At 46.3% G+C, this 25987-nt stretch overlaps 1 protein-coding gene across 8 annotated transcripts in view; it reads right to left on the bottom strand.

Annotated features, from left to right (window-relative positions):
• Nucleotides 1-14867: 14867 nt before the first annotated feature.
• Adcyap1r1 (ADCYAP receptor type I) overlaps nucleotides 14868-25987 on the bottom strand; it is a 54776-nt gene continuing 43656 nt past the window's right edge. For 5 of the 8 annotated variants that reach the window (XM_020180357.2, XM_074065254.1, XM_074065251.1 and 2 more), the window contains 4 exons: nucleotides 25448-25531; nucleotides 22337-22466; nucleotides 20918-20959; nucleotides 14868-19513 (listed from right to left, as the gene is read on the bottom strand). In XM_020180357.2, coding sequence (XP_020035946.2) covers nucleotides 19325-19513; nucleotides 20918-20959; nucleotides 22337-22466; nucleotides 25448-25531 — 445 coding nt within the window. In that variant the 3' untranslated portion in view covers nucleotides 14868-19324. The remainder of the gene's footprint in view (nucleotides 19514-20917; nucleotides 20960-22336; nucleotides 22467-25447; nucleotides 25532-25987) is intronic. The other 3 variants (XM_074065253.1, XM_074065252.1, XM_074065249.1) reach the window with 2 other exon arrangements.

Below are 25987 nucleotides of genomic sequence, written 5' to 3'. Positions count from 1 at the left end.
AGCACATTCAGTCCTTGAAATTGTACACAGACATTGAAAATAGCTAGTTATAAAAACTAAATTGAAATATGGAAAAATGATGATAGATTGAATATAAACGATGGAACTTATTCCATGGTAATACTCATTTAGAAATATAAGAAAAACTTAGTTTATTATTGTTAGTTGAACCTGAGCTTGCAGATCTTCCCAAATATATTCAAAGCTATTTATAGTAATGTGTCTTAACATTTTTAACGTTTTAAAAAGAAACTTTGCTAATATCTGATCCACATACCAACCCATTCACCCATTTAAAATGTACACTCCAATATTTTTAGCATATTCTTAAATATTTGCTACAATCATCACAATTTTAGAACATTTTCATCACTTCATAAAGAAACCCCACACCCTTTAACCATCATCCTTCTGTCCCACCCCCCCATTTTCCCTCTGTCCTAAGTAACCACTAATCTAATCTACTTTTTATCTCAATAGATTTCTCTGTCTGAACATTTCTTATGAATGGGATAATACAATATAGTGTTTTGGACTGTGTTCTGTCAGGTAGCATGTTTTCAAGGTTGATCCATGTTTAGGGTATGTCACCATTTCATTCATTTCTCTGGCCAACTAACATTCTATTGTAGGATGCACAGATTTGTGTATCTATTTGACAATCAGTAGTATTTGTGTTGGTTCTACCATTTGGCTAATATGAATAATGCTTGAGATACCTTAAAAGCAACTGAGGCCAATAAGAAAAGGGGACCAGGAACTAGAGAAAAGGTTAGATCAAAAAGAATTAACCTAGAAGGTAACACACACGCACAAGAAATTAATGAGAGTCAACTCCCTGTACAGCTATCCTTATCTCAACCAGCAAAAAGCCTTGTTCCTTCCTATTATTGCTCATACTCTCTCTTCAACAAAATTAGAGATAAGGGCAAAATAGTTTCTGCTGGGTATTGAGGGGGATAGGGGGAGAGGGAGGGGACAGGGTGGGTGGTAAGGGAGGGGGTGGGGGCAGGGGGGAGAAATGACCCAAGCATTGTATGCACATATGAATAATAAAACAATATATGAATAATGCTTGAAACATGAATGTACAAGTTTTTTATCTTCCTTTTTCCTTGATATAGACATTTACGACTATATATTCTCCTCTAAGCATTGCTTTTCCTGCATCCTCTGAGTTCTGGGCACATTAGTGTTCATTTCACTCATCTGAAAGTATTTCTGAATTCTTTTGAGCCCTTCTTTGACCCGGTTATTTGGGAGTATCTCCAAGTATTCATGAGCTTTTCAACTTTCCTACTATTCATTTCTAATTTCATTCTTTTTTAACCAAAGAGCACACTCCATGTTCTTTCTACCCCTTTTAATTTACTGAGATTTGTCTTATGGCCTGGCATATGATCTGTCCTGTAGAGTGTTTCATGTGCTTTTGAGAAGGGTGCATATGCTGTGGTTGCAGTTAGATCACTACATTGCCTTCTAAAAAAAAAAGTAAATGTATTTCATACACATGTAGAAACATTCCTTTGGGTTTTTTTTTTTCAATTTGGTTGTTATGGTGGTGGTTTTTCTTGGTGTGGTTTGGTTTGGGATAGGGGGGTTGTTTGGTTTTTGGTTTTGGTTTGAGGGTACAAGGTCTCTCACTATGGCCTGGAACTCACCATGTAGCATCAGCCAGCCTCAGACATAAAACTCCCTGCCTCAGCTTCCTGCATATAAAAACTTTCATACATAGATATATATACACTATCAATTTCATCTTAGGAGAGTATGTTCATCCATTTTTCTGATGCTATAAAAAATAATCAAGTTTGGATAATTTAAAAGGAAAAGAGATTTATTTAGATCACAGTTTTGGAGGTTGAAAGTCCAAATGTCATGGAACTGTCACTGGTGAGGACCCCGGCTGCATCATATTATGGTGGATGACATAGTACACATGAGAGAGAGAGAGATCACTTGACAAGACAGGAAGCCAGAGAAGACAGGAGCCAGTCTCATTCTTTTATAACAAACCTCTCCAATGAGAGCTAACTGGGAGCCCTACAAGAACTACATTAACCACTTCTGAGGGCAGTGCCCCAGTGACTTCCCATTAGACTCCACCTCATGAAACTGCAGGGGACAAACTGTGTCCAAACCACGGCAGGAATTGAAATGGATGCATCAGTCTCAATGAGCTAACTGTGCTGCAGACTTTACCAAGGTTGAGTTAGTCTGTGATTTAAAACACCAGAGGCACAAACAGCATGTGCACATTGTTCTCTTCTCCAGCAGAGGGAACTAGAACCTGACAAATCTTAGACAGACTCCTTAATGTTTCAACGGCAGTGTGGTCCAGCTTACTGCTGTTCATAGTTCAGTGTCAATGCATGTCACATGGCCACACTTAACTTTAAGGACCTTGGGAGAATGGGATCCAACTCTGTTCCCAGAAAGAGAAGAATCCTAGTATCTGGAAATGCCCTAATGAGACACTTTTTGAAGGAATGTTGCTTTCCTAGAAATGCTAATCCTGAACCAGAATGATTGACATATGATTAGAGAGAAGTAACTGTGGCTCTAAGGTCAATCTGCATCAGCATCACTGGGGGAGGCTTTGGAAGGCAGTGTTGTGCAGGTGGGAACAGAGGACTTTCACAAGTGGACTGGAGAAAGATGAGTGTCTCAGTCTGTTCTCGCTGCTTTCACAGAATACCAAAGAAAGTAGCTCATAACCAACTGAAGCTTATTTCTCATGTTCCAGAGACTGGGCAGCCCAGGGTGGGGGCTTGCAGATTCCAGTGAGGGTCCCCTTCCTGGTTCATAAACAGCCATCTTCTGTCTGTGTCCTCCCAGGGTGGAGGAGGTGAGGCAGTTCTCTGGCTCTGGCCTCTTCTGTAAGGGCACGAATCCCATGAGGGCTGCTCCTTCATGACCTAATCACCTCTCAAAGACCCCACTTCTGAATACCTTCACCTCTGGTGTTAGGTTTCAACACATGCATTTAAGGGAAACCCAAACATTAAGTCACTGTATTGGAGAGCCAGCAATGAAATCTATTCAGTGTCTCCTACGTACAGGTAGGAACCAGGCACTGGGTTAGATTCCCATGTGGAAGCCATTTGTCCTGAGTCACTTTTTGTGGGGCTCCTACCAAGCCTGGCTCTCCTGAACAGCCCCAGGTTTCTTTCTTTAGGCAGCCTTTGAGTTGGGGACCAGGATATGCAAGGGCACCATATCCTGGAAAGGGAAGGAGACTGTGGGATGGAGAAAGGATTCTGACTGACTGCTGAGGATCCTGAGGAGTGGGGAACAAGCAGGCTTTGTAAGGGGCTTGGAATTCACTTGTTTCCACAATCTTCTGTGTGGTGGGATTTCGTTGTGCCCACAGCATAGGAAGAATCAAGTATACCCTGTCTGGGAAGGCTTTTAGCCCCTGAGGCTACAGATCACTGGGAGGCATGCTGAACCAGAGGACAGTGAGGCTCAGGAGAACAGAACTGACAGTGTGGGACAGTGAGTACACACTGGTCTCCCACAAAGGCTCCTGGCCCCTGGCCCAGACATGGGTAATTGCTGCTGGCAAGAGCAGGGATTTGCTTCCTGTCCATTCACAACATCCCTGGTTCTTTGACAGTCTCTCTTCTATGAACCCAGAGCCTAAATGAAATACTTCAATGCCTTTAACATTATTTGGAAAGCCTAGTGAATGTTCTGAGGTCCTAAACACAAGCTTTGGAAGGGTCTAAAAAATGTTTAGTGTCAATTCCAGGGTTTAAAATGAGTGTCCACAACAGAAACTCAATAGAGGGTGACATTGACTGAAGTCATTGCCCATAGTAAATAAAGAGTGATAACTACTGGGAGAAAGACTGAATCAGGCCATTTGATTCCCCAAGGCAAGGTTTGGGAGAACTGTAAGAAAGATAACTGATAGCAATAACCTATAATCAATGTTTGAGTCTCATCATAGAACCTACCTAATCTACTTGATTGCCCATTACTTGTTTTCTTGTTTCTTTCCCTCTCTGCTAGAATCCAAGCACCAGTGGTGACAAGATTTTGCTGCTGCATCCCCAAATCCCTGGGAGACATCCAGTTCACTGAAGGCACTGACTGAAATCAGTGGGAAAGAGTGAATGCTTCCAATGTACCTGAATTAGACCTAACCTTCTAGGCAAGTTTACCTATCCTGAAACCTGGATGTCATCTACTCTGGGCCTCCTCAATGGCAGATTCCTGTGTCTGGATTTCCCAGCAGCAGAGCCTGGCAAGTCACCAAACAAGGGAGTGTCTGTGGTGGGGTGGCAGAGGAAGAGGCCGGGTGCAGAATCAGCCTCATCCTGACTCTGCATGGTGTGCTGTTACGTGCACTGAATCCACACCAGTTGTCCTTCCCAGAGGACAAGAGTAGGGCTGATCTACCCTTACAGTCAGTCATTGACTCTAGTGCACATGGGGTAAGAGGGTGGTGGAAGATGTGGTGTTACCCCATCAGACATCTGTCAGCAATTGTCTGGAGTGGGCAAGTAAAAGTCATAGCAGCTCTGGAACAGGAGAAGGAGTCGTCAGGCAGGTCCCAACAGCATCTTCTGGGTACATTTGGTTTTTTCCCCCTTCTTATCTTCTATTAGATGATGGTCCTCCCTCACTATCTGCATATCCAAGGGACATTGGTTCCAGAACCCCAATAGATACCAAACTCTAGATACTTCATATGAAATAGGGAAGTGTTTGGATAGAAACTATACACATCCTCCCTTGTATTTTAACTCATCTCTAAACTATTTATAGTTCATAATACAATACTACTGCTACATAAGTAGTTATTATTCTTCACCCTTAGGGGAAGAATGACAAGAAAACTCTGCACATGTTCAGTACGGTTGCAATGTTTTCCAGAATATTTTCCATTTGAAGTTGACTAAAACCGCAGACATGGAGCCTATCAATATGGAAAGCCACTGTATTCACATAAACCTCCCCACAAACAATAAGCTCCTTGAGAGAGACCCTTATCTCTTTCACTTTGGAATCTTCTGAAGTCTTAGGACTTAGTAAATATCTCTATAAAAATCTAAGGATGGATGATATATTTAACATTAGGTGTGAAAATTCTTAGACATAGATTCTTTTTCAAAACAACACAAATAAAATGTTTCTCATATTTGTGGTCTTCATAAATAAATTTCCTATATGATTTTAGATATATAAATGTGTGTTTTATCAATAGGAAATCCAATGGATTAGATTACAGCAAAATTCTCTGAAGGTCCCTTTCTCTCTACAACAAGTTCAAGTGTCTCCCTCACTTTCCCATGCTAATTATAGCTAATATTTTAGCTTGTTCTTGCCCCTGTTATCTTACTTATGCATGGTCCCTTGGAAACAGGCCTGACTGGCTGGGAAAGCACCTTGTGACTTCTAGAAGAAAAGTCATCAACCAAATGACCAGTCATTTGGTTGATGCTCTTGTCATCAACCAAATGACCAGTGGAGGGCAGTGCAGACCCACACTGGTTCTGATTTTTGCAGTGAAAAACCAAGATAAGGGAACTTGCTGGAGAGTATTGTCACTGGGGACAAGAGAAGACTTCCCAATGAGCCACCCTCTTCCAACTCAACTGTATTCTTCTCCACTGGCCATTTCTGTGGCCTGGTTCTCAGTTCTGGAGCCATGGGGCAAGCTGAATAAGGAACTGGGCTTTGGAGAGAATGGCCCCATGGCTACTAAATGTCCTGGAGCCTGTCCCTAATGGCCTAAATAAATGAGGACTGAAAAACAGCCACTCCCTTTCCAGCTAGTTCTCTGTACTGCCACTATCAGGTGACTCAAGGTCTAGTACCCATGGGAAAGCCAAAATGAACTCAGGGATTTTATGGGAGAGGTCACTCTGCTTCCTACAAGCACTGAGGCCTGCCCATCAAACCTGAGCCAGGGATGACTTGTAACTGAGCCACACCTCTCCCAGCCAACTGCTGGCTTCTATCCCATCTTCATAAACCATTAGTGGGCTTGGGTCCAGTGGCCACTCCTTCCTGTGACCCTTTCTGGCCTCTCTGTCACTACCCATCCCTCCTACATCAGTGTCCCAGGTTTCTTTTGTTCATAGACATCTTTGTCAGTCCCTTAGCAGTCTCTTCTATGTCACAGGGATGCCCTGACCTGCCATAGGACCCACCTTCCCATGAAGAAGGAGTTAGAGCATACAAGTGAGTGACCCCAGGGTGAAGTGGGAGGGCTGGAGACAGAGGACCTGTACCAGCTGAAGAGGGGCCATACATGGGGAGGAGAAGCTGAGCACCAAAGGCTTGTCAGACAGGTCCCGAGAAAAACCTGCTTCTGCTCCACAGACCACTAAGAAACCACCTACTTCCTGGGAACCACAGCTTTGCTGCTGTAGACAGATAAGACCTCCTGAGTCATGTGCCACTTGAATTCAATTTCAGAAGAGCTGCAGACAGTCAGTTTGTTTCCCTCAGCCTTTCCATGTTCTATAAGCTTCTAATTCCTGCTCACATAACCCCTCATGTTTCAAATATCAGAAATGGCTTCCTCTTTTTCTTACTGGCCTGCCGAAACTTGATAGTTCTGTTTTCTGAAGCAGAACTCTTTCCTCTCTGCAATCTCCTTGTACCTCTTTTAGGACACCACCTCCCACCTGCACTCATGCCATGCAAAAAGCAATTCCTGTTGGCTCTGCCTCCTCCAGGTACCAGTACCCACAAAACAACCAGTTCTCACCATCCCTACTGCTCCAGATCCACTCTGAGGTCCTCCTCCTGTCTGTCTGGACATCCCAGCACCTTCCCCAAGCTTGTGACCCTTTCTCCACCCAGCAGTCAGAGGGATTTGAACTTAAAACTTTCTAAGACTTTGCATTGCATTTGGAAACTATTTGAGAAATATGAATAGGAAGGATACATACTAAGTTCCTGTTCATGGCTGCCTCTGAAAGGAAACAGGGAGGGGGAAATGAGAACTATCAACAAGAGGGACATCAAATTCTATCTTTATTCTTCATTTTAAGGAGAAAATAACTAAATCAAGCATGGTTTACTTTTGTATTAATATTTGTGAGTTCTGAGGTGAACATGTAAGAATTTGTTGTATGTGGTGCATTTTCTAAATTAATAAAAAGATATCTTTTCTATATTTGGCCCATATCAAGCAACTCTCCACCCATCAACCCCTAGGAAACTCACACATGGATCAGCCTTCAGGTGCAGCCTGATCGAGTGAGTGAGCTGAAAGTTTCTCTTTGTCATTCCCCTCCACCTCCCTTGTCATTTGGTTTGTCTTTGAGACCCCTACCTGTTCTCTGAAGAGTTCCAGCTGCTCCTCTCCTGACTGCAAATAATTGCAGCCCCTGTAACCTACACGTTCCCATGCCACACTCTCCAGGGAAGGAGAGAGACTCTCGCCAATAAGTCATCTTTCCAAGAAATCCTGGAGATAGACTTACCACATGGCCTGTCACTTAACCAGTCAATGTAGCTGGGGACACTGGCTGTGTGGGCCCCACTCTTGAACTCAGGAGTTTGGGCAATTCCCAAATCTTCTGCCTATTCAGAAGGAAGCCATTTTCATTTTTTAAAAGATCAAAGAATTCTTGGTGGAGGCTGTGGACAATGGAGGCTGATGTGGCAACTATAAATATTCATTTTATTGACCTAATATGGGATCCCCTGTAAGATAGTGCCTTATCTTAAAATATGACATTATCATACACAATGCTTGGTTAATTTTCTTTTAGTTTTTCCAGCTAACTGTAAGGGCAAAATGGTTTGGGTTATTTCTGATGTCCGTGTCCCCTAAGAGCCCCTACTCCTTAAAGCCCAGTAAGAATTTGTGGACAGACAGTGACCACCATTAGTCTGGTGGGTGACTGAATGCTTCACAGAGAACATGACATCATCTGAAGGCAGGAATTTTAGAAGTTCCTGGGCATTATAGGCTTTAAGTTCTTTAAAACTAAGAAAGGTCTTCCTGTGATGACAGACATACTTGGGTCACAGTCTGGGCTTACTTTCCAGATCCCTCACTTGCTAAGACCTCAGAAATGTGTTCACAAGGTCTCATTTTTGGAAAATTTGCAAAACAAGGCCTTTGCCCCAATTACATAAGCATGCAGCCTCTCTACACCCTGGCTTCTCCCTTACTTCCCCTCCTCACATGCTGGCTGGTATGGAGTTGGTCATCAGTACTTAGGGCTATAACCAAGGGGAAGCTGTCAGAGTTGCATTCAGCATGAGTTCATGGGTGTTATATGAGTTGTGTGCCATTGTTTCTTTACATAGATTATTACTATCCACCCAGAAATACTCCTGTTGCCCACTCAGCATTATGTACAAAGACAGAGGGCAACAGATTATTCACATCACAACATGAAAATGTCCTATGGTATCTGGCACCATGAGCAGTGGTGGAGAAAAGAAGTTGGACAAGTATAGAGCCAAGTGCTTGTGTGAAACAAACCTTCCCATGATTGGGTGGGTAAAATTTTAGTTGGAGGGTTCTGTTCTCATGGTACTGAATCCAACCTATCAATTAAATTTCAATTATCTGTATAGAAAATGGTATAAAAATTGATGTCCAATAAAGAGATTGTCAAAGAGTATGCAAACAACAAATGTAAGCAAAAAGTATCACAGAGTAACTGATACAAATGTTATGTTGTTTTTCTGGATTTAATAATGCTTATGATAGGTGTTAAGTTTTCACATGCTAAAGAATAAACTCATATTTTATACCTAATTTTGAATTTGACATTTTGTATTTTTGTATTTTGTATTAAAAAGGACACCCCAAATTATAGGAGTTTCAGGCCCCATGAAACTTAGATGTGCCCACATTCATGTCAGATAAAGTGGCCACACGGACTGTCCAGTAAGCACGGTATCTTGGAACTGTCTGTGGTGCTGGATCCAGCATGCAAAGCTCTCTCCATGGTACTTAAGGCATGAGCCCTTGCCCAAGCCAATAGATTGTGCCTGGTCATGAAGAGACAGGTTCATCTACTAAGGTCATGGTCAATGTAATTGTGATGGACACCCATGTGACACTTCCAATTGTCAGGGACACCCAAAAGATAGGGGCACCAAAAGTGTCAGTTCAAGAAAAACCCTGACCACCAAGCCATGCCTGTGTCTAGATTAGAGACAGAGAGGAGGAGGGACCTTGAGTAAGGATGAGAAAGTAGCTAGAATACCATAGATTGGGGGTAGCAGCTATCTGGAATGGAATGAGAAGAGGGAGGACAGTGACCAAGAAGGGCAGCCCTGAGAGGACCTTGAAGGCCAGAACAAAGACCCTTCTTACCCAGTTGGTGGAAGATGAGCTCACCAATTGAGGCACCACTCCCCAGTCGCCTCTCATGGGAGAGTCTGTGTGGGTTACAGAAAATCCACATGATGGTTTTGTACAAGTCTGACTTCCATGAGTATGTGCAGCTGACCATAGGAATATTGGTTAACTTTGCTTTGAAATAGGCACTTGGTTCCTTTGAAAGTTGGGTTTATTTGGAAAGTAAAGCAAGTCAGTGACCAGCCCACTAGAAAGAGCTTAAGAATTTCATGTAGCTTCACCAGATGTGATTGGGTCCCCAAAGATCTGGATGCTGCTGGGGGTCTTGTGTTCCAGGCAGGCCATGGACCCTCAAGAGCTACAAGTCTGCACAAAAGTCCTGAGAGATGCTTAGAAAGAACCATACTAGGGCCAGGGTGGGAGGTTTGAGATCAGGGTTGCTACATTTAATTTTTTTCCTTAAATGCACTGATGGTGAGTGTAGGTGAGAGGCTTTAAACCCCTCCCCCTTTCCCCCACACATTCACCACCAACCCTTTCCTCTTCCAAATCAATAATCTCGGTAAACACAGTATGCCAGTTCAGGCAGTGAAACTGCAAATTTCCTTGTCCTTTCCTGTGGACTAAGTTATGTCTCCCCCCAAAATATACTGAAGTTCTAATTCTGAGTCTCTGTTAATGAGAACAAATTTGAAAATAAGACCCTTACAGGTGTAATTAATTGCCATCATACTGGGTTAGGGTGGGTCCTAAATAAAATATGACTAGAATCCTTATTAAAAAACAGCAGACACAGACACAGGGAAAAAGCCATGTGGAGAAAGAGGAAAAGATTGGAGTGATGCCTCCCTAAGCCAAGGAAGGCCAAGAATCACTAGCAAGACTAGAAACTGTAAGAAAAACCTGGAACATTCTCTCCCACACCCTTTAGAAAGCACATGACCCACCCCCCAGCATCTTGATGGCAGACTTCCGGCTTCCATAGTGGTGAGAGAATAATTGTGGGTTTGTCTTAAACCACCCAGTTTATGGTCATTTGTTACAGGAGCCCTGGGAAACAAAGTCACGGTCCATATGAATTCATTTCATGTCCCAGTGCATTTTCTCCTGGTGGCTTCTGACCTGGGAAGCTCTTGCCACCGGTATTTGTAGAGACCTTACTAAAGGAAGAAGGCTCAGGATGTTTAAGTGCTCACATTTCTGCATGTCTGGCCTTCTCTGGCTGCCTTATCTAAAATAGCTCCCTGCCCCCAGTATTCTTTCCTCATGAACTGCTTCATTTTCTTCATGACCCGTACATCTATCTAAAATCACATTCTATATTTTTTTTCCTATTGTCCGATTCTCCCCAGCAGAGTGGAAGCCATGAAGACAGCGGGGACCTTTTCCAACACACTCACCAGTGCCCAAGAACAGTTCTTAGCACACAGTAGACACTCAAGAGTTGTTAAATGAGAACTCAAGAGTTGTTGAATAAACAAATGGAAGTCATATCCCTATTTCCACTGTCCTCCTTCTAAAAAGACTGATACGTCTAAGACTCTTCTTTAAGGAAATTCAGGAAAGAATTCTTATAGGGGCCAAGAAAAATTATCTGCAGATGAATATCTGCAAAAAAGACCTAAATAATCTAAAGATCATTTCCAGACTCAAAACCTGTCTTCTGTCTATGAATGGCTGCCTCTCTGATATAGAATGAGCAATTGGAAGACAAATGTGGTGGCAAGTTTCCCATGTGTAAATAACAACATTGCATACAGGATGGGATATAGGAGCCATTTGTGTTCACAGTAAAACTATGCTGTCCACAAGGGGGCAGACTAACAAAGGCTCAGAAGCATCTAAACTAAGTATATTTGAGGTACTGAGGATAATGAATTCAATTAGTCATGACCTTCATTCTCTCCCCTCACCAAAGAGCTATCTCTGAGAATTTCCCTAATTAAAAAGAGATTAATGTTAAGGTCCCCAGAGCACAGAATCCACTAAAGAAATGCAACCATGAGTGGGAACTCAAAACCAGCATGTTACAGACATACCTTCTCTTCTGAAACTAGGCTAGGCTTCAGTGGGTAGGGATAACCAGTTCTCCAGACTCTAATCAAGGGACCCTCCAGAGTCAGTCTGTGGTTCAGCTTGGGGACTGTACTCCTTAGTTTGTTCCTAATAAAGTGGAACATACATTCAGCCACTCAACCACTGCTTTTTCACAGGTGTGGGGCAAACCCAGTGACTGTGAGACTGCCAAAAGATTTGGAGGTCTACCCAGGCATGATGGCACATGGCTGTAATTCCAGAACTTGGGAGGCTGAGGCAGGAAAATCATGAAATCAAAACTAGTCTGTGCTACAGAGTAAGACCCTGTCTCAAAAAAAATATTTGGGGACTTGAGATTATGAAAAAAAGTAAGTTGTCAGTTGATATTCTTTCTCTTGTTCCAGTGTTGTTGAGGGGGCATTACAATGTCTGCCTTGCAACAAGTATGGCCATGTAACTGAACATTGGCCAAGAAGATGCAAGCAGATATCAGGCTTTTTAAAAGATGGTGACTAAAGCCAGAGATCTTTTGGCGTCTCATACTTTACTCTCAATCTGATGACATCCAGAGTTCCAGGACCCATCTTGGACCATGAGGTGACATTGAGATTAATGCTTGCATGGAGGAACAAAGAGACAGAAGCTGGGGTCCCTAGAGAGACCATAATGCCACAGTACCAGTTCTAGATTGTCTACCTTTGGACTTAACATAAGAAAAATAAACTTCTGTCTTGGTTTTTGTTGTTGTTATTTGTTAAGAGAAAGGTCTTGCTATGTAGCCCAAGCTGTCCTTAAACTCATGATCTCCCTGCCTTAGCCTCCCGAGTGCTGGGATTACACCACCATGCCAGCTAAACTTGTCTTTTTAAAGCCACTTTTCACTAAGGTTTTCCTGTTTGATTCACAGATTGTCCAAGGACTCAGAGATTCAAGATGATTTGGATTCTTGGACCTGAATTCTTGGATGTTCACTGATAGTCCAAGGAATTCAAAGATAGGTACTTTGATTGAAACTAAACAGACATTTACAGGATGATTTCCTTTTATACCCTTTTGCCTTCTAACCCTAGTCATTGGTCTGCAGGAAAAGTAAATTAAAGCTCGTGTTGCTACTGTCTGCGTTAGTTTTCTGCCTCCTATGAAGGGAATCATTGCCCAGGTCCAATGTTCACAAACCAGGTGGGTGTCTAAACCTTATCCACAGGTACAATTGTGAGAGCAGTGACTTTTAGTGTATTCTCTTTAGACCTCCAGAAGAAGAAACACTTGGGGCTTTTTAGATATCAAAATTCATGATCCTTACCACAGACCTACTGCATCAGTTATTCTGGGATAGGTCCAGGGATCTCAGCTTTAGCAATCCCTCAAGTAGTTCTAACATAGGCTAAAGCTTGAGAACCACTGGGTTTCCATAGGGATTTCTCACACATTGCTGTTACTCAGGAACAACCAGGAATCATCCCCTAGGAACTGTCAGGGTGTTATGGTTTGGATATAAAATGTCACCAAAGGCTCATGTGTTAAAAGCTTGGTCCCCAGTGGTGGTGCTATTGAGGTGATTGAATCATGACAGCACTATCCTCATAATGAATTAATCTACTGGGTTTATATATGAATGGGCCATTAGGAGGTAAAGCCTAGGTAGAAGAAGTAGGTCACTGGGGATGTGTCTTTGAAGGGCATGTCTTATCCCTGGTCCCTTTCTTTTTTCTCTCTGCTTCCTGGCCACAATGAGGTAAGTGCCTTTGCTCCACATACTCTCCACCATGATATTCTGTTTCAACACAGACCCACAACAATGGGGCCAAGTGACCATGGACTAAAATCTCTGAAACTGTGAGCCAAAATAACCTTTCCTCCTTTAAGTTGTTCTTCTCAGGTGTTTTGTCAGGGACAAAACACTAACACATAGGGCTCAAGGCATTCTTTTGGGGGACTTGGGAGAAAAGAGGGCTAGAATAATCATTCAATGGATGAGGAATGCATACATGAAGTGGGATTTAACCCACATGGACTAAGTAGTTTGATCTTCACAATTGTTAGGAAAGTCAAGCTGAATACGGAATTCTATATTACCAGTTCTGAATTGTTTATCTTTGGACTTAATATGAAAAAAGTAAACTTCTGTCTTGGCTTTTGTTGTTGTTTCTTTGTCTTAGCAACTTATTTTGGCTCTTTACCTTTGCTTTTTGTATGTGATCTTTCTCTAAAAATGAAACATGAATCCTCAATTCATTATGGTCACATCGGTGAAAATATTTGTCCCAACACTAGGGAAGTTTTCTGTGGAAACATCCAGCAGAGTCTGACACACAAGAAGACTGTTTTTCAGCTCAAGATGTCTGTCACATGGGTCATATGACACAACCCGTGAATCTCCCTAAAGAAAAGATAGGTACAATCCCAGGAAGCAGGATCTCCAATCCTCCCAGTTTGGAACACCCCCACTAGACTGCTGAATGCATTTGGTGAGTGGCTTCTCTGGCCTACCCAGTTTAGGGGTCACATCCTATTGGGTTAGGATCCATCTTCTCATTGACTTAATTTCTTCAGAGTGGTCCATCAACTCTGCAATTGTTGTAGACCTCGGGCCTATTGTGGAGGGCATTTGTGATTCTCAGGACTTTTGAACACTATTGAAATGTTTGGAAAATCATCAGACTTGCTAACACAGACTCCAGAAAAGTACACCTCTTGCAGGTAGAACGCAACCAATTGAAATGTGGTGTGTGAGATTCTGAGGCAGCAGTGAGCAACTGGAGGAAGGAGGCTAAGTGCAGAATGATCTGCTGGAGAGAATAGCAAAGCTATAGAATTCAGAGATGGTGGCAACTATCTGGCTTGAAGAAGACTTCACTCGGCTGGTGGCAGTAACAATAGCAGTTTCAGCATCAGTTTTGTGGCATGACATGTAGCTTCAGTCACTTTTCTGGTTTCTCCAGTCTGACAAGAATTCTATGAGCTACTCAGCATCTTCTTTATAAATTCCCTTTTTGACTTATCAGTCAAAATTACTTCTATTGTCAGCAACTAAAATTATGACTAATATAAAAATGGACACTCGAATTGTGACAATTGACAGAACCTCAAAGAAATGAGGGTTAACTAGAATTGGTTACCTGGTTTGGCAGGGGATGATGGCCCTGACTATCCAGAAGTGGGTCTCTGGCAGCCAAGGATGTACCTGTGCTTACCTGAGATTAAATGCTCCCTGAAGGCAAGATTTTGGGGGGTATCTGGTGGCCCCTTTCATAGAACAATATGAAGGTCATGAAGCATCAAAAACTATAGGGTGAGCCACTTGAGTCCAGAGACTCAAAACTTCTAAGTGATCCTTACTCTTCTCAAGGTACACATAGACCTTTTGAAGTCACGACTTTGTCTTTCCTCTTCTGAGTCTGCTTGTGGCTCATTCAGACCCATTCCTATACCTCTCCCTTGGATCTGAAAAGGCCACAGGGCCATGCAGATGGTGTTATTCTGAGGTGATCAGGTTTGATCTCTTTCCTGCCTTCCACTATCACCAATTTATAGTCACGAGGAAAATGATAAGACATTTATTGAGTCCTCTACAGTAGGTTGACATTCTAAAAATCCCAGACAAGGTTGTGAGCACAGCATTAATGGCAGCAGCAGTAGCAGTAAGGTGTGTGGAGCTTATCTCTATCATGGAAAGTGAAACCCAGGCTGGTCCAGCTCCAACAAGTGAGCCTGGAGTCACATCTGGGATGCCAGGGCTATGCCACTCCAGCCCTGGCAGGTGCAAAGCTAAAAAAGACAAATATCAGACAAGACAAAAAGACACACCCTAGGACCTGGAGTTCAGAGAAAGGAAGAGGAATGAGCAGATAGATGGTCCATTTGAGGAATGCTCCAAATCCTTGAAGGAGTCCCAGGCAGGCAGCATGGAAATGCTCACAGCGCCTGCATGGAATTCTCCCCAGCTAAGCACAAGAGCAAACTGTACAAGCTGACCTAAGTGCCCACCAGGGCCCTCTTGCTGTCTCTTACCCCCAATGCTGGTGGTTTTACAAATGGAGTAAGTCAACCCAGGATGGCTCAAAGCAGTAGACAGAGAGCAAGGAGGCCCTCTCAGGGTCCCTCACAGGAATAAGCCCACATATGTATCATTTTCAAAGCTCTTCCATACACACAGGGCATCTCACTTCTACCTCATCCCTGGCTGTGGGGACAATGATGCAACCATGGCTTCTCCATTGCTCAGATCAGGATGCAGAGTTACCCTCCGCCTGGGGTCACAAAGCAAATGGCCAAGACCAGGTTAGAAAACTAGTCTCCCCACACACTGGCTCCGCTGCTTCTCCTGTAGCCTGGAATCCTGAACAGCTTTCTGCAGCCAGAGACTCTCTCCTGCATGAGGTGCAATGTATATCAGATGGATGCTTTGAGTGTCACGTCCTGGCTCGCATGCAAGGCTGTACACGCACAGGTGGGGCCATTTCCTCATTCAGCTGTATATCGGGCCCACCTGCATTTTCTCATCAGCCCATGAGGAGGTTTGACCTACAGACCTCCAGGTTTCTCCCAGCTCTAGTATTTTGTGAGTCTCCCCAAAGATGTATGAATAAAGGTCAAACAGTAGGTCAACAGCAAAGCTGTGAGAAGCCGAGGTCCCCCATTCCCTGCTCAGGCTTCTTCAGCTAGTTTCAGTCTCTCTGGACTCAAGCAGGAGTTTATGATGGTAATTCTCACCGTCTTCTTTTTGGAGTGGCCCTGAAGGGGTAAGGGTCCTCAAAGAACAAAAAAGAGAGCCTCCTCTAGCTTTCCCTCTCAGGGAGAGAGAGAAGCAGATCAAGGAGCCGAGACTTGAAGAGTGATGATGGATCCAGGGGTATTTCCGGACTGATCCTATTCCCCAGAGAACCAGGGTCAGAGAAGATAGGGTTAAAGCAGGATCGCTGAGGGCCATGGGGCTGCCCACCAAAACAGAGAAAGGGGTCTGGCCTCAAGCATGGTGAGACTCCTGAGGCTCTTGGGGTTGGGGACTACAGAAAGCTGCTTCACCTGTCACTGACCCTGTGATCCCTCACTGGGTCCCTGGGAGCCTCAGTTTCCCTGACTTGTAACCCCATTTCACTCAGGACTAGAGACCCCTCCAAACATTGCCTGTCTGTCTCATGGCTGTACATTCATAACAGGGGACAAGAGATGTCCTCATTTCAAGAAGTAGTTGGCCTCCTGCAGGTGACATATGTCCTCTAGGATTGCATAGAACAGGAAGCCCCATCCCAGGAATGGTCCTTCACAGGCAGACAGTACCACAGTTCAGTTCTGCTCCAGCTTGGCAATCCCATAATCCCTCTTCCCACCATAGAATTTCCTACCCTGTCCCAGTGGTTCCTGCCTGGGGCCCATTCCAAGCTGGTGGCTGGTATCTAGACAGAATCCCAGGGATGCAATGGGCTATACAAACCATTTAGTACTATTGCTTATTCTACAGATTTGAAAACAGCAGGTCAGAGAGGAAGGGTTTTACCCAGGTCTTGTGCTGTGCCCCCACTGTCTGTGACCTGAAAGCCAGAACCTCTTGGAACATTCAGAATATATCAGGTACATCTCACAAGACTGACAAAATCCATTTGGACAAAAAACCAAACCAACAGGAACCTGGAACCTCTAGGAGGCCACAGGCCCAGGGCTCAGGAAGCAGTACAGTATGTGGCATTCAGGGTTGATTTTGTTTTTGCTATTTTGTGATGATATATGTATAAAGTCACAGTTTCTTTTTCCACAGTGTAGCAGACCTGCCAGTGGGGGTAATGACAAATGCATGGGTTTCAAATGCAAAGGTTTACTCCTTGGATCTAGGGTGCCATAAATGGTACCAAGTATAGAAGGCTGGGTCTGCACATCATGCCCAAGGCACCTGTTCAAATGTCCAGCATTTCCTCTGTTCTACCAGTTTCCACTGTGGTGTCCAAATGGAAGAGGAAGAAGCTTGGTTTCTAAGAAAGGGAAAATAAACAGCAGCCTCCCAACTTACACACACACACACACACACTCACACACACACAAGCAAAACCATGGATGATACACAGTGATACACACCCTTTTCCCTGCCTTAGTTTTGAACTGGGAAACTGCTAAAGTACAGAGGAACATTAGAAGCAACCTCATTTCACAAATGGGAAAACTGAGATGCAGAACAGGGAGCACTGTTCAGTCTCAATAGCCTGAGCCCAACTGGGGCAGATTCTAGGTTTCTGAATCCCAGGCCATGGCCAGTTCCAAGTGTCTCAGGTCCCTTAGCAGTGTCCAGAGTGTGGGGTGATCAGCAGAGACTTACTTGACTAATACACCTGGCTCCCAGAGCAGGGGAAGGTGATCATGAGGTGAGGTGCAGGGTAGAAGAGCACTGTACATCCCATAGCCAGTAAAAGTCACTAAATGTGTCTGGAAAAGGGCATGAAGGGTTTTCTTTCTCTGGCTTTACCAAAGACCCAAGGACTTGCTTCACCATCCAAGGACACAGGACTCACTGCTAAATCTGAGCAACTAGACCCTTCTCCAGTTACTCTGAAGTTCCCCCTAGAAGCAGTGCCCCAAGACCCCAGGGCCCCATCTTTATGAAACCAAGTAGAATAACACCCCCTTCACCCCAAATCCCCATGCATTCCAGAACATGACCACAAACAGACAGGAACAAGGTCAAGAGTAAACATGGAATGAATTGGGTCACATGGGCCCATGGCATGCCACACTTTCCTCTGCCTTCTCTGAACGTGGGTCAGCCCTATTGTAAATTCTTAGGCTGTGACTCTGCAACTTACAACTGGGGTGCTAGGATGGGCACTGGGGAGCCACTGTTCTTCCCATCATCGGCTTCTGCTAATGGGTAGGGTGGGTGTAGCATTCCCTTTCAGACACCCTAGCCTCCCAGCAGCCCACAGTGACTCAATGTCAATGGCACAAAGGGGAAGTCTTTGCAGATGTCACAGAGTTCAATAGTTGAATCCAGGCATCTGGGGCTCCTCACCATCAATGAAGATGGGGGTGGGGAAGCCCAGGGCACATGGAGGTACAAGGTGCTTTGGACTTGCTAACCTCACAGGAAGGTGGCTGGTTCATCCTACCATGGCTTTGACTTAAAGGTAAATGGAGGAGAGAGGGGTTGGGAACTCTGTGGTGGATATGGCTGGGAGCAGTTTCTCTGGACATCCACTGGGGACTAGGAGGACAGAAAGGAAGCTACCAGATGAGCCCTGCTCAACTTGAGTCAAGGGCACAATAGTAGAGATGGTGAAGGTCTTCTTCCATGGGTCTACCAAACTTTCATCTCCTCCCCAGCTGCATCTGCATTTCTGGCTCTTAGCTCTTCTTGGATCAAATAAAAAGCACCAGAACTTTCCCTGACCCTCAGCCCTACCCTCAACTGAAGTATTTGATTGGAAGGAGCTGTCCCACTGTCCTGGTATCCAGGAGCTGGGTACCTAGTCACCGAGATGCCAGATAAGTATGAGGGAGCCTCAGGGCTGGCCTGCACTAAAGGACATTCTGTTCACCCAAGCCAGATCTCCGGCTGGCTATAGGGACTGTTCCCAGGCTGAGAAGGGCCCACATCCAAAATTAAATACTGAAGTGTTAGAGTGGGCACTACTCCAGCTTCTCCATAGCAGGGTCTCTTCAGCCTCAGCTCACAAGGCCTCATGCCTGAGTCAGGCCATCACTGAGGCTGGCCAAGATGCAATGAGTGGGTGAAGTTGGGACCTGACTAAAGTGAGCAGGGAGCTGGGTAGAGGGGGAAGGATGGGGCAACTTTCCAAACTTGAGAAGTATTTACACATCAAATGAGGGCCTGGGAAAACCACAGTGGGTGGGCCAGTACCCAAACAGGAGGGGCAATACCAGTCCGCACCTTGCCTCCCTCTCCCCCACCTTTCTGCCCAGGGCCCACCCAAGGGGAGGGAAGAGGTGCAAACATGTGTAGGCACCTGCTCACAGCCCCAGCCTGTGAAGGTGGAGAGGGAAAGGGGAGGCTCAGGTGGCCAGGTTGTCAGCCGGAAGGCCAGACATGCGGAGCTGGGAGCTGCTCTTGCTCAGGATGGAGAGCTGGGTGCCCCCATTCACCCCGCTGCTGGCCAGAGATGGGTGCCGGTGCTTGAAGTCCATGGTGAAGTAACGGTTCACCTTCCAGCTCCGCCACTTTCGTTTGATCTCCGCCTGCACCTGCAAGGAGGAATTTGCCTGTGACTTCTAATTGGGTGTCCTCTCCAACCAGAGTGGACTTGCCCTGGCCTGGGACCTTCCCAGCTGCCACCACCACTCCAGCCCCCTTCCCACTCCCCAACTGCAGCTTCACCCACCATCACTGTCTAAGCAACACCTTCAGACGGCTTCCCGCGCTCAGAGACCAGCCCGTGGGTCTGTCAGGGCATCTTTACCAAGCAGCTGCTAGAGGCACAAGTATCAGTGCAAGGATCTCCACCTCCACTGACCATTAACAGTAGGAAATACGTAAGAATTATTTGAGGAGCTTTAAACATCCCAGATGCCCAGACCCTAAGAACAATGCTATCAACACCTCTCAGTAAGACCCAGGAATCTGTAGTTTTTTAAACATCCTAGGTGATTCCGATGTGCAGTTGGGGCTGAGAACAACTAAATAAATAGTCCACTCCTCTGAGCAAACACACTCCCATGTAGCTCTTAGCATGCAGTAAGTGCCAGGCCAAGTGAGCTCACCCTCAGCCAAGTGCATTTGTGCAGTGCCTAAACTGCACAACTGGAGGCAGCACCCATACCACCTTCTCCACTTTGAGCTCCCACTTCCTCTGCAGGCCCTTGATACACTACTTATACTCCCACCTCTTGGTTCTCCCAGTCACTTTCACAGGGCCCTTTCTGCCTCTGCTTATTTGTTCAAATCTGATCCTTGCTGATTGGCTACAACCTAATTTTTTGGTCTCAGGTTCAAAATAGGTGAGGACTCTGCTGAGGTCAGGGTTATGCAGTTACACCTGAGCACTGATGCAAAGATTCCTACCCATCCCACCCGCCCAGCCCTACCCCTCCTCTGCACCTCTGTTCTGAGCTCTGTTCCAAAGCATCAGTCCAACTAGCTAGAGAGGGAACTCCAAGACATAGCTCTGGAAATGGAGTATTCCTGGAAGGTTCCTTGTTTCTCCTTGGGGTCTCTTCCCAATCCTCATGGCTCCTGCTATACCAGGTGACAGATTTGTGTCAGATAGAACAGTCTCCTGGGAACAGCACTGAATACTCCTAGCTCAGAAGCCCTGGCCATCAGAGCCTCCTGTCCTGCAGGTCCCATTACCTGTGCCTGGCCCTTCTTCATGCCAAGTCCTCTTACTAAAGTGTGTATAATGGAAAGAGGACTCCCAGGGAGCTCTGTGCTCAGCAGAGCTGATGCCTTTTCTGGGCAGAGCTCAGTTCTGCAGGTTGTGCCTTATCTGCAAAGAGGGAGAGACTCTGACACAGGTCAGGAGACCCTGGTGTCACACAGCTCTAGCAGCTGCACAACCAGCCCTCTCCCCTTGGTGCCCTCCAGAGGAATCTGTATCCATCTGCTTCCTAGCAAACCCACCCCCACCGCCGAGAAGGCCAGGGTCTTACCTCCCCATTCAGGAAACAGTAGAGCACAGCCACCACAAAGCCCTGAGGAGAGATAAAAACCAAACCTGAGAGTGCTGACAAAGGGTCTTCAGAAATACTGTGTGCACAGGGCATGTGAGAGGGATGGCAGTGGGAGGACAACACCAGAAGGCAAAAAAAATATGGTGTGGTGTACCTGCGCAAGGATCTAGGGTAAGGTGGGATATGTTCTGCCCCTCCCCAAGATGGGCACACCCATGGATCCAGGTGACTCGTGAAACAGTCCCCACAAATACACCCCGGCATTAAGTCTCTCATTCCCATTGCTAAAGTCCTGGTCTATCTCATTCTGTACAGGAGGTCTTCCTTAAATGCTCAAGAATACTATGGGAGATAACCAACTAGTCTGCAGGCTCCTGAAGGCAGTCTTCCAGGACAGAACAGACCTGTATTGCCTTTCTCCAATCGCCACCTCCTCCCCACTCTGTTCTCCCTTCTCTGGACACTTCTGTACACAGCAAAGTAAAACACTATGTACAGCAAGTATTTGGCATGGAGCTATTTCTACATCTATACCAGACATCAGCAATAACACTTTTCCTGGATGCTGCAAGCCAGTTCCTCACAACCTCTGTGGCCTGTGCTGCCATTTGAAAGTGTCAGAGGAATGGTGGCTGGGATACACCAGCAAGCACAAAGATGAGAGCCCTGGGTTCTGACTCCTGGGTCAGTCCTTTGTCTATAAAACTCTCAGCTTTGTCAGGCTAAGAATCTGATAAGTGAAATTGTCTGGAATTAAATTGGAGGAGAGAAGGGAGATTCGAGTCAAATGCACAGAGTAGCATTCTATCCAGCTAAAATACTCATTTAAACGGGTGGCTTAGAAAGACATGTTCTACCCAAGGACACCCAAGGAAGCCATGCCTCCTATCTTATCAACCCATCACTAGTCCCCTCTGTGTGTGTCCTCACTGTGATGCACTCACTTATCTCGCCATGCACAGAGGCACTGTTCTGTTCCTTCTCCCATCCCCTCATCATTCCCTTACGTACCTGCTTGCTCACACTCCTGTCCAGCTCATTCCCCATCTTGGGTGAGACCAAACTCTTGTAGGGTGCATGGCTCAGCAGGCTGAAGTCTGGACGTGGACACCCAGGACTCTCAAAGCCATCCTGTCCCTGAGCCCAGGCTGATGGAGAGCTCTCATCTCAAATTACCCAACAGGGCTCAGCATCTTAGATGTGGTGATGCCTGCCATTAGTGCCTCCTTACAGCAGCAGAGAGGGATGTCACAGTGTACTTCTGTTCTAGTGCTCATTTTCGACATAGAAACACAGGAGCCTGGAGCCAGGATTCATGAGGTTCCAGGGCCACTGGCAGGTCAGAGACCAGGGTCCTGGGTCCCAGTGAGTTCTGCCCTCCACATGCTCCATGCCTACCTGAAAGGAACCCAGCCCCAGCTCAAACACGAGTCTTTCTCTCTTGCTGACATTTTCAGGGGAGAAGGCGAATACTGTGTAGTGGATTCCAAACAGTGGGATGAGCAGCAGAGTGGACCGGGCCAGCCGTCTGTCAGGAGAAAGCAACATTTCTGCTCCAGGGGCTGCCAGGGTTTGGGACCAGAGGGCACAGTCCCAGACCCTCGCTTTCCCCCAGTTCCCATTCACAGACCTGCTCAGCAATCTCTTCCAGTGCAAGAGGCCTGGGAGAGAGGGTTGCCACCAGAACACAGGTGTCTAGGACTCTCTGGAAACTGTGGGGAGATTTCCCCAGTCTGAAGGGCACCATGTCAGTATCCTGAGGACCCACTAAAAATGTATCCATGTCTTATAGGGACTTCTTGGGTGGTGTGCAAAATGCTTGGATAAATGAAACCAGGGTGAAACAGGACAGGGTTCAGGAGTCTCAAGGAAAAGCAAACCTCATTCTGTAAGGAAGCTCCATGTGCCCCAAAAGAGCTGTTCTTGAAGGCAACAGAGCCATCAGCTTTAGAATACATGGATAGCTGGGGACACTAACTGACAACAATGAGAGGTGCCGTGACAAGGGCACTGAGCAGACCACAGAGGTAGACATAGGAAGGATTCCAGGAAAGAGTGTCTCTGGACATAAACCATCTCTACCTAGACAGGAAAAAGCTATGGCCCAGGAAGGGAGTCAAAGGAAGAAGAAGATGTCTGCTCTGACGTGGGTCAGGCAGGGGAGTCCACCAGGCCTCCTGAAGCCAGCTCTCCACAGTCCCCTGCCTGACACTGGCTCTTGGGCCAAGACTAAGCTTGGCTTTGTTCTATGGGTGCAGGAGCATAGAAGCCAAGCGTATCAGGAGCATGTGCACCTGCAAGTCCTGCACTGTTGGGAGTGAATTCTCCTAGGGCTTTCCAGAGTGGGACATCATCTCTACCTATCTTACCATCCTGCCTCCCTATAGGCCTCCCTAAAAAGCTCAGCCCTGCCTTACAGGCATCTGCCCCTCAGCTGTGTCCAGATCAGCTCCTTCAGACCATCAGCCTCAACTACTCCTGGCCCCGCTCAGTCCTCAGAAGTGAACAGTGAGTTTAGGGAAGGCCATTTGATTGGGGGCAATTACATCATGTGCCTCTCTCCATTCCAACCTTTCTAGGTGAGAACATTCTATCTACCTGAGGGGTGAAGATTTCTAGAAAAACCAAATCTGTGAAGTCTGTGTGAGATCCTTGGTGTCCTAGCTTCTATGAGAAAACAGACAGCAGGATGGAGAAGAAGGGAAAGGAAGAGGGAAGGAAATCTTCAGGAGGAGGAATCTCATCCCAGAAAGGAGGAGACCCCTGAGTGTGTGGTAGCTACCTGCCCATTCTCAATATACAAGTAGCAAGTTCTGCAAGACCCCAGGGTCCCTAGACCAGCACAGGGCTAACAGGATGTGAGCTGTCCCTGATGTGAACCCAGATGCAGCTCTGAGCAGCCTATCCTTTCTTTCTTCCTCTTATCTATCCTTTCTGACAGTGGCCCCTTGTTTATCTGTTATGTCCCATAGCAAGCATACCCAGTCACAGAGCAGATACCAGAAATGCCTGTTCTATGGAGGAACAAATGAACCATACAAACATGAGAGCCTGGAGCCCTTAACACTGAGCATCTCCTGGACACCTGGGTGTCTCGGTGCCAGGGCCAAGCAACAGAAAGCAGCAGGGGGTGTCTATAGATAGACAGAATGAAAGTCAGAAGAACAGAGGAGGGTGGCTTCAAATGTACATGCCTGGTGGTGTTGGGGCTTCAGAGGGTCCTGCCTAAGGGCCGACTTTAAAACAGATGTTTACCAAAGAGCTCAGGGAGGGGAGCAGCCCTGGAACCTGTATGAAACTGGCCAGGTCTCCCCCTAGCCTCCCTTCCCACAAATGGACTGGTTCCAGGTTCTTGTCCCTGCAGTCTGAAAAGGGCTCTTGAAGACAGATCCCAAACCTCTCCATGTCCTAATGGCATTAGACAGGTCAGGTCCAGAGTGAGAAACAATATTTGCCTTTCGTAAAAGGCACAGGCACAGGAGGAGTGCAGTGACTGCACTGAAGCACCCCACGGTGTCATTCAAGACAGCACCTGCCCTCCCCAGCAGCCCTGCAGTGTACCCAGCACAGACAGGGACCCAGGGCACCCAGGGTCCCTCAGCAGACAGGGCAGTGCAGACAGATGAGGAGGTCTCTAGGGCCCAGAGGTGTGGAACTTGTGTACTTTTGAGCTGCCTGGAGGCTCTGGAATGGAACACACAATGTGAGCCTCATGATCTATGATCTGATTAGTCCAGAGAGACAGTGACATAGGGCCTCATTCTCTGCCTTCCTGCCCGAGGAGCCATCAACAGACAGACAAATCCTGAAATGCCAAGATGAATTTCCAATGATTGGAGTTGCCCAAATAACAATGGGCCAGTGGATTTCCAAATGAAGGCTGATGCTCCAGTCAGAGACGACCTGGGACATGGGTTTAGGACTCTCTGAGTTCAAATCTTCACCCAGGCAATTACGTGGCCTTGACTGAGTCATGTCACCTCTCTGTGCTTCAGTTTGCTCATCTATCAAATGGGTACAGCACCAGGAACCAACCCATAGGGTCCTCATGGAGTACTCTGAACACTGGGTGAGGTCCCCTGCCCTTTAAAGGGGGGATAATCTCTATGAATTCTAGTTCAGAGCTCTTAGAAATGGTTGTATAATTGTAATAACTGAAGCCCAGAGATGTGGGAATTTGGGGAAGGCCACATTAAGGTAGCTGTGACATGCTGTGGAGCTACTTCCTGTTAACTCCTGCCAAGCCCTGGGATGCCCCTGCAATGCCACAGCTCTGTCCCCATGTCCTGCCCGCCCACCCCACCCACAAGACTGCAGAGAACTCACAAGACACACAGACATCAACATGCAACAGCTGGGGATGGGCTTGGGCTGGGAGGCACGGGATGGCTCTCCACACTCCTCCAGCCCAGCAGGACAAAAGCTCAATAGCAGTGGCGGTGGCAACATGCATCCCCCTCCCCTCCAGGACACCCGGCCACAGCCACAGCCACGGCCACGCACACTTACAGAGTAATGGTGGACAGTTCTGACATCTTGCAAGAGTGCTGCTGAGCCCGCTGTGGCTTGCAGTAGCATTTCTGTACGCAGCTGCTGGGTGTGACAAGATTAGCACTTTTGTCAGCTGGGGACGTTGGACTGTGCAGAATCTGAGGTGGGGCTTGGGGAGATTTGGTTCACAGGGAGGGTAGAGGAGCAGAGGGGATGGACACAGGGCTAGGATAGTCACCCAGAAGGAGGTGAGGAAGCTGAGGACCAAGAAACAGCCCAAAGAAATGCACGCCCTTACATGTATGTATATGTGTGAGTGGTTACACACACGAGCACTCACACTGCAACCACCTATGAGTGGTTTAGAGGTGAAGCCAGGGCTGGGGCTCAGGCAAGGAGCCAGATGCTCTCTCCAGAGTTAGCCCCAAGCACAAAGCATGGCCTTATCAGAGGCCACTCAGTGAGATGAACAGCTAGAAACTCACCTCAAGGACCTCACACATTTCCAGGCATGGGCTGATAGAATTCTGAGCTTGGTGGTAAAGGTCACTTCCTCTA

The sequence above is a fragment of the Castor canadensis genome, chromosome 2, assembly GCF_047511655.1.
Source record: "Castor canadensis chromosome 2, mCasCan1.hap1v2, whole genome shotgun sequence".
Lineage (NCBI taxonomy): Eukaryota > Metazoa > Chordata > Mammalia > Rodentia > Castoridae > Castor > Castor canadensis.
This window is presented reverse-complemented; position numbering and strand designations above follow the sequence as displayed.